The sequence below is a fragment of the Theobroma cacao genome, chromosome 4, assembly GCF_000208745.1.
Source record: "Theobroma cacao cultivar B97-61/B2 chromosome 4, Criollo_cocoa_genome_V2, whole genome shotgun sequence".
NCBI classification, from domain to species: domain Eukaryota; kingdom Viridiplantae; phylum Streptophyta; class Magnoliopsida; order Malvales; family Malvaceae; genus Theobroma; species Theobroma cacao.
The window spans coordinates 28,714,396-28,723,194 of NC_030853.1; the positions used below are offsets into that span (position 1 = coordinate 28,714,396).

The 8,799-nt window shown below is 35.7% G+C and overlaps 2 protein-coding genes and 1 pseudogene across 2 annotated transcripts; 1 reads left to right on the plus strand and 2 right to left on the minus strand.

Moving 5' to 3' along the window:
• Positions 563 to 2,866, plus strand: LOC18603137 (DNA repair protein XRCC4). Its single transcript, XM_007034942.2, has 5 exons — positions 563 to 817; positions 948 to 1,090; positions 1,249 to 1,377; positions 1,560 to 1,682; positions 2,435 to 2,866. Exons 1-5 carry the CDS (start codon positions 670 to 672, stop codon positions 2,681 to 2,683), a joined length of 792 nt encoding a protein of 263 aa, XP_007035004.2. The 5' UTR covers positions 563 to 669; the 3' UTR covers positions 2,684 to 2,866.
• LOC18603138 (pentatricopeptide repeat-containing protein At1g12300, mitochondrial) lies at positions 3,016 to 5,345 on the minus strand. The gene is made up of 2 exons (XM_007034945.2): positions 4,926 to 5,345; positions 3,016 to 4,820 (listed from the first exon to the last, which is right to left on the minus strand). The coding sequence occupies exons 1-2, from the start codon at positions 5,165 to 5,167 to the stop codon at positions 3,233 to 3,235; spliced, it is 1,830 nt and encodes a 609-aa protein (XP_007035007.1). The 5' UTR covers positions 5,168 to 5,345; the 3' UTR covers positions 3,016 to 3,232.
• On the minus strand, positions 5,906 to 8,253 carry LOC18603139 (annotated as a pseudogene).

Below are 8,799 nucleotides of genomic sequence, written 5' to 3' on the forward strand. Positions count from 1 at the left end.
ATGGGTATTTAGCAAATTCTAAAATCAGTTTTAGACTGCTATATTATTTTAGAATTTCAAGCAAACTTTTATACGTGAAAATCTTTTTAATTTTCAAGCAATTTTGTCATGTAATAGCAGTTGCCGATGCCTAATTATCTTTTTATAGCTTTTCACTTTTTTATTTTACTTATTACTGAATAAATTTTGTATTTTTCCATCGAAATTGAATAAATTTTATACATTAAATAAGATTTATATATAAAAATAAGCAAAAAGATATTTTTGACCTGTCACTATTTGAATAGAAGAGGAAGATATTAGAATATTTTATCTATATTATTTAATATGATTAATTAAAATTAATGTATTTTATAATCGAATTTATTATGAGTATGTTAAAATTTGAGTTGTGATTTTAAAATATATATTATTCGAATGCGATAATATATAATAATTTTTAATATAAAATTTGTTAATTTAATTTATTAATTATTTAATTATAGAATAAAATTTCTATTTATTCTATTATTTACATAATAAACAAAAGATTACATGATAAGCTTTCTTCTTTTTTTTAAAAAAAAAGGAAAATATTTACAAATAGTAGCATAAGAAGAAGGGGAGAGAAGGCGGGAAGACTCCACAAACTCTTTGCGAAGAAGCAAAAGAGAAAAAAAGAACAGAAAAATGGAAACTAGTTCAAGTTCAACGACGAGACACACTTGCCTGAAGCTAGAGATCCCGAGCACTGAACCAATCTTCGTCAAAGGCACGTGGTTCGACGCTCACTTCGACATCTCCATCACCGACGGCCTCCACGCTTGGGTCTGCAACGGTAGCCACTAACTAATTGCTCTTATTTTTGATGAAAGAATGAAATGTTTCTTTTTTTATTATTATTTTAATGATTTTAGCTTTTGATACTATTTTTTTCTTTTGAAAAATTTGAAATTGTCGTGTGGCAGCAACGGAGGAGGAGGTTAAGGAAAGAGCGGCTCAGTGGGATCAGCCGGTCACTGAGTACATTGAATTAGCCGAACGTTATTTAGGGTTCCAACAGCCCGGTTCGGTCTACCGATTCGCTGATGCTGGCGACGACCACAAAAGAGTTAGCTTTTCCTCCTCTTCAAATTTGCTTGATTGAGAAGTTGAACTTTGTTTTTCCGCTAGAAAATTTGAATATTGAGGGTTTCGACGAGAATAAAATTCAATTATTGATTAATTTCAAACTTGAAGTTTGTGGTGATTCCATTTTCTTTTTGGTAGCTTTCATGGGCGTTCGAAAAGGAAGGGACTAAGCTGGAATGGAGGTGGAAATTCCGGCCGTCGCCTGATAGCCAGAAGATTACAGGAGGAATTTTGGACTTTCTTATGGACGCAAACATTAGGCTAAGTGTAGGATTAATTTGCCATTGTCTTGTTATCTTGAACAATCTATTGTCCGTGTTTCTTATTGCTCCCATTGGAAGTTAATTACTATGTTTCTTTGATATGTTTAATCTTTTGTCAGAATGATACTAATAGGAAACAATTAATGTTTGAGAAACATGTGTGTGTGTGTGTGTGTGTGTTTGCAGGAAGAAGTTTTTAGAAAAACTCAATCCTTTGAGAAGCTGAAAGTGGAAGCTGAGAAATGTTTAGAACAAAGTGAGAGATCTACCAATGAGAAGATGGAGTTTGAATCAGAAATTTATGCAAAGGTGTGTGTTACTTAAAAATATTTGACATGTTCATCCTTCTTGTTATATTATTTTTGGCATAAATTTCGAATTATTGTCCCATACTTATATTTGAGTTCAACATCAACTCTACTCCAACAGTTCAGGGAGACAGCCACATTTGCCAGCCATATCTGATAAATATGTTCTACAAGTCTCCCTTGGGCTGCCTGTTTCCCTCCCAATGTTGTCATGTTGTCAATTTCTATTAGGTTCGGAACATATATGAGTACTGTTTGCTGATTTGCCTGGCCATTTTATGCTTGATATCTTCTTGGTAGGCAGACCTTTTACCTGAGAAAAGGTTTAGCAACAAAGGCTTCTCTTTTGTTGCAATAAGAGGATCGAGGAAGATACCTCTGTCCAGCCAGGTTGTGAGAAAGAAACTGCTGAGTTCTGTGTCTCTACATTTTTATGTTCATTTTGTGCCTAGACAGAGTAAGCAGGGGTGAATCCAGGAATTCATTCTTGGTGGAGTGGGGATAAAAGAAAGATGAAATGATGAACTTCTTCAATGAAAAAAATTATTAACAAGATTACTGAGCTTCAATAAAATAATAGTGTAATTATATAAAAAGTATAAATTTCATTTCACAAATATTACAAAAATTTATGTATATGTAAAGGATGGATATGATAAAGCTCTATTTGAATATAGACTACACTATTATCAGTTTTTCATTTTTCTTTCCTTCAAATAATAATGACTGAGTTCGTTTTACTCCTGTCTCTAGTTCCTTGGCGTCTTGAATTCAAAGAAGGCAAAACTCAGGGAGCTTCGAGATCAGCTTTCAAAACAGGAAACTACAGGAAAAGCTCTGATGGAAGAGGAAGATTCCACTGACAAAACTGAGAGTTACCATACTGGAAGTGATGCTGAGGGAGGTGAAGAAGAACCTGAAAAGAATCTTACAAGCACTTGCAAGGATGTTCCAGCAGCAGCAGGCAGGGGTCGTGGTCGTAAGAGAGCTACTCGCAAGTAGCATGTAGTTGAATGTAGAATCTGGCACGCAATGCTATGCCAGCCCTGCTTCTCCTTTTGTCTTTTTATTTATCCTTTCGTTGGAATATCTGTAAATTCTTTTAACAACTGTACCAAGATTCTAAGGAGCAATAGAGATACCCATCATTCTGAGCAGAAGCTTGTAGGGTTTCTTGAGTTAGAGCAAATCCTGTAAGTACTTTAAAGAGCATGGTATTTATTGCTGAATAACAAGGACAACTGCTTAAGAAAACAAATAGAACCCCCCAAAGAAAAAGAAACAAGAAGATGAAAGTGAAGCATCATGCAAAATTTATAATTAGCACTTCACACTTCATGAACTAAAATCATTTGATTTGTATTTACTAGAAAAATGAAAAAGTGGTTAATATACAGTAAAAGAATTGAAGTTGCTAAAAATAAGTTCAAACAAAAAATGAGTGCTGAAAGAAAAATCCCCTAATAATGTACAGAGAGCATAAACTCAATGAACTTGGAAGAATCTCTTTTGCTTCACAGGGTATTAGTGTTACATGCAACACCACCTTTTTCAGATAACATCTGGAACTGGAAGTGACTGAAGGGCTGCATGACATTTTGTATCCTTCATGGCAAGGCGTAGCAGCTTTGAAGTGACTGCTTCATCTGGTGAGAAATTCCTTCTACGCATTTCTTCTAAACGATTCATTGCTCTTTGGACCTCCTTGTCCCGTAGAAGTCCATGAATAATGATATTAAATGAGATGGAGTCTGGCAAACAACCTTTTTCTTCCATCTCCGTTAGCAATTTATCAGCCTCCAATGACATTCCTTTCCTGCAGAGGCCGCTGAACATTATGTTATATGTCACAACATCAGGAACCAAACCTTTCTCAGAGATTTCAATGAACATTTTCCTAGCTTCTTCCAATCTTCCAGCTTTACACATTCCATCAATAAGTATGCTGAAAAACTCAACACCAGGTTTGTACTCAGTACTTTCAAGGGAATGAAACAGATCCATTGCCTCCTCAATATGGCCATTTTTGCATAGCCCATCCAACATGACAGTATATGTAGATAATATTGGAAATTGACCATAAACATGCATCTCGTTGAACATCTTTTGTGCAGTGCTAACTCGCCTTGCCTGGCAAAGTGCTCCTATAAGCGTGTTGTAAGTCACTGTAGTGGGCTTAATTCCCTTGTCATGCATTTTTTGAAACAGTTGAAAAGCTTCATCAATCTTCCAACTCTTGCAATAGCCATTAATCATTATATTGTAGCTAAAAGCATCGAGGTCAAGACCTTGATCAGCTATCAACCCAAAAAGTTTTGTTGCCTCATCTAACTGACCTGTTGAACAGAATCCACTTATTAGTGAATTATAAGTTCGTATGTCTGGCTCTTTCCCCTGTTGAATCATCAGATCAAGTATCCCCTGAGCTTCTCCCATCTTCCCTTCTTTGCATAAACAATCTATCAAAATTGTGAAGGTTACTACATCTGGAGAAATCCCCTTTCGAACCATCAAGTTGAAAATTTTTGTAGCTTCTTCCAACATTCCGGCTTGGCAAAAACCATGAATCAAAGAGTTATACATGACCAAATCTGCAGTAAGTCCTCCACTAACCATTTCATCAAAAAAATTAACAGCTTCTTTCAACCTGCCTAAACGACACAACCCATCGATCAAAGAACCATAAACAACAACATCAGGAGTAATTCCTTTCGAAACCATTTCCAAAAACAAACCCACTGCCTCATCAACCATCCCATCTTTACAAAAAGCATCAATAATCATACTATATGTAACCAAAGTCCCCTCATAGTTGCTCTCTTCCATCTTCCTATGCAATTCAAGACCCAAAGCTGGCTCCCGAATCTTACAAAGGCCATTAATAAGAATCCCAAACGTAACACCATCCCCTTGGAATCCACTTTCACGCATTTTATCAAAAACTTGAACTGCATCTAAACCCTTACCATTCGCACACAGACCCTTCAACAAAATACTAACAGTAACTAAATCCGGCTCGAATCCCCTCTTTATAATCTCACCAAAAACACAAAACCCACAATTTATTTGCCTTAATTGACAACATCTCATCAAAATGCTTAAAGTATACAAATTTGGCTTAATTCCTTCATAAGTCAACCTGCTATACATTGAAAACACATCTGAATTGCATTTAAGCTTTAAAACTGAACCCAATACAAAATTAAACGTTTCAATCAACGGTAAAGGTTGAGTTTTTATTAACCTGTCAAAGTAGGTGACTGCATCATTGAGGTTGATTTTACCTGATTTACACTGATGCCTGACGAAATACTCGAACTCTTTGGGACTCGAAAGGTGGCCTTTTTCTGGGTTTTGAAATCTGGGTTTGGGTTTTTGTGAAGAATTTTGACGAGGGTCTTTGGTGAATAGAGAGGAGAGAGAGCTAAGGGGTTTAGTGGTTCCTTGAACAGCATGGTTCGTATAAGCTTTACTCTTGAGCAACATTAAGGGAAGGCGTCTTGATAACGAGTTTAGTTGAAAATTGAAAGAACAGAACTTCCTTCAAGTATGTTTCTTTGACGAGCTTTCTTCAAAGGGTGAAAAAATACGGGGTGTCTGAGGCTCGGAGCCTAGGGCAGGGCGGCAAACGAATTTATATATGTGGTACAATTATTATTTGTTGTTGGATTATTCTCTTCTCATACGAGGGTAGCAATTTTATTACGTGGAACTAACAGTCAATCGTCATCTCGTGGCAATACAAACATTGTTGAAAGCCTTAAACAAGCTTAAAATTAATTACCTTTACAGCTATTTGCATCCATTCTTTATGCTTTAGAGGGGAGGGATAATGAAGAAGATTATGAAATTACAATGACTGAATGGAGTCTTTATAGGGATACAGATTAAGCTGATTCTATATCCACGTACATGGAAGGCTGGAGTTTCTACAATGGCAACTCGAAGTAAGCAAAAGGTTCGAATTCACCCAAAAAATGCATTTGACGGAGGAAGCTATGAAGCTGAAACTGAAGGGTCGGGAGTTTTCTATGAGGGGAAAGGAAATGATAGCATTCGGAAAAAACTAAAGCATTAAACTTGGCATTAGCATTACCTCCATGGGAACTGCTTAAGAAAGTCACAAAGTGTTAACCTCAAAGAAATAAGCAAGAGAAAGTACAACGTCCGGTAAAATACTTGAAACTTCCGTTGGATGAAACTGTAAAATTGGTTTAAGATAGATATCGTTCAACATTAGCATAAGTTATTTATCAAAAAAGAAAAAGAGACTAGTGTGCATCATCTGTACAAAAATATAAAGCTAATACATGGTCTTTAAATTGTTAAAAACCAAGAAAAAGAAATCTCTACATCAAATGGCCACCGCCGGAAGAATTGAATTGTAGTTGTACTACACATGTTATAGGGGCATCTAAGTTATAACCTTTGAGGATCTTTCGCTTCACATTATGCAGATTTTACTTGGAAAAAACATCCTTTTGGAGAGCATCTGGAAGTGACTCAAGGGCTGCAAGACACTGGGAATCCTCTACAGCAAGGTGTAGTAACATTGAAGTGACTGCTTCATTTGGTGCAAAATTCCTCCTACGCATTTCTCCTAGAAGATTCATAGCTTTGTGGATGTTATTTTCTTGAAGACAACCTTGAATGATGATGTTAAAGGAAATGGAGTTTGGTAAGCAACCCTTTTCTTCCATGTCAATGAGCAGCTTATCAGCCTCAAGTAACATCCCCTTCTTGCAAAGACCATTGATCATTATGTTATATGTTACAACATCAGGAACCAAGCCTTTCTTTGGGATTTCATTAAACATATTCATTGCTTCTTCCAATCTTCCTGTTCTGCACATTCCATCTATAAGTATACTGCAAAGCTCAATACTAGATTTGTACTTGGTACTTCCAAGGGAATGGAAAAGAGCTATTGCCTCATCAATATGACCATTTTTGCATAGTCCATCCAGCATTACAACATATGTAGAAAATATTGGAGATTGACCACAAGCATGCATCTCATGGTACATCTTTTCTGCTGTTCTCAATCTCCCTGCCTGGCAAAGTGCTCCTATAAGTGTGTTAAAGGTTACTGCATTAGGCTTACAACCCTGAAAGTGCATTTCCTGAAAAAGCTGGAAAGCTTCATCAATCTTCCGACTCTTGCAATAGCCATTAATCATTATATTGTAGCTAAAAGCATTGGGCTCAACACCTTGATCTGCAAGCATCCCAAAAAGCTTGGCTGCCTCATCTAACTGACCTACCATACATAATCCACTCATGAGTGAATTATAAGTAAATAAGTTTGGCTCCTTCCCCTGTTGCCTCATCAAGACAAATATTTTATGAGCTTCTCCCACTTTCCCTTCTTTGCACAGACAATCTATCAAAGTCGTGAAGGTTACTACATCTGGAAAAATTCCTTCTTCAACCATTCGATTGAAAATTCTCATGGCTTCTTTCCACATTCCCACTTGACAATAACCATGAATTAAAGAGTTGTACATGACCAAATCAGCAGCAATCCCTCGACCAACCATTTCATCAAAAAATTTTACAGCTTCCTTCAACCTACCTAAACTACACAATCCACTAATCAAAGAACTATAAACAACAACATCAGGATTAATCCCTTTGGAAACCATTTCAAAGAACATATTCACTCCCTCATCAACCAACCTATCTTTGCAAAGAGAATCAATAATCATACTATATATAACCAAAGTCCCCCCACAATTCCTCTCTGCCATCTTCCTATACAATTTAAGAGCAAAATTCGTCTCATGAATCTTACAGAGGCCAGTAATAAGAATTCCATATGTAAAAACATCACCTTGAAACCCTCTTTCATTTATTTTATCAAAAACTTGAACAGCTTCCAAAGCCTTCCCTTCCATACATAAACCCTTCAACAATCTATCAACAGTAACTAAATCAGGTTCAAAGCCCCTCCTTATTATATCACCCAAAACACAAAACCCAAAATTTATTTGCCTCAAATGACAACAAGAAGTCAACAAAATGTTCAAAGTACATAGATTTGGCTTAATTCCCCTATAATTCAACTCCCTATACATTGAAATCACATCCGAGTTACATCTAAGCTTTAAAACGGAACTCAATACATGATTAAAAGTATCAACAAATGGAAAAGGTTTAACCTTTATTAACTTTTCAAAGTAACTTAAAGCATCATACAGGTTGATTTTACCTGATTTACATTGATGCCTGATATAATACTCGAATTTGTTTGGACCCAAAACAGTGGTCTTTTCCTCATTCGATGAAGATATTTGAGGTGGGTTTTCAGAGAAAAGAGAGGAGAGAGAGAGTTGTGTTTTGGTAGTCGTTTTTTGAGCTGCATTGTTTGAAGAAGTTGCTCTCTTTAGCAACATGAAAGAAGAGATATTCGTTGAAAAGGTAATGATTTCATGTAAGTTTGTCTAATGATGAAGGAGGGAGGGATGCAATAAGTTGTTGAACTAATAAGTCGAACTGCACAGTTGGATTTTATAAGAGGAAGGCGCCCTGTTCGAAGAGATTGACATTTGATGTTATAACTACGCTGGCGGCGGGTTCCAACAGTAAAATCCTTGGAGGGTAAAGGCCACAAACAGGTGGATTGCGATCGTTCAAGTTGGAGCATCTTCAGTTTTTTTGTTGGATTAAAATAAAACTGATAATTAAATTTTGAATTTTGTGAAATTTTTTAATTATAAATTTTATCATTTTAATTTTTAATGTTAAATGTAAAGATGTTAATGAATACTTTATAATTGGGTATTTTCTTTTACTCTTCTTGATTAATTAAGATTAGAAATCTAAATCTTCTACCTCATTCTTTGCTCCAATTCTCCTAAGTTGTCATATGTCTGGTATTTATTATTGGTTAATACATGTTTAGTTATTAAACATGTATTAATAATTAGTAATAAAAAAAACAGACGCATGGTAATTTATGAAGGTTGGGGAAAGGAATGTGGATAAAGGATTTGGATTCAAATTATGCTTATAATCAGATTTGGCTAGATTTTGAGTAGTAAAATCTACTACTCATCACGAGTTTTGGTAAGACCAGGTGATAGTCTTAAAGTACTTAATTGCTACCTAAACTTGAT

Coding starts and splice junctions, on each gene's coding strand:
- LOC18603137 (XM_007034942.2), top strand. CDS start 670: ATGGAAACTAGTTCAAGTTCAACGACGAGACACACTTGCCTGAAGCTA. Junction 818..947: donor CCACGCTTGGGTCTGCAACG/GTAGCCACTAAC, acceptor GTCGTGTGGCAG/CAACGGAGGAGGAGGTTAAG. Junction 1,091..1,248: donor CTGGCGACGACCACAAAAGA/GTTAGCTTTTCC, acceptor TCTTTTTGGTAG/CTTTCATGGGCGTTCGAAAA.
- LOC18603138 (XM_007034945.2), bottom strand. CDS start 5,167: ATGTTGCTCAAGAGTAAAGCTTATACGAACCATGCTGTTCAAGGAACC. Junction 4,821..4,925: donor GCAGTCACCTACTTTGACAG/GTTAATAAAAAC, acceptor AATGTATAGCAG/GTTGACTTATGAAGGAATTA.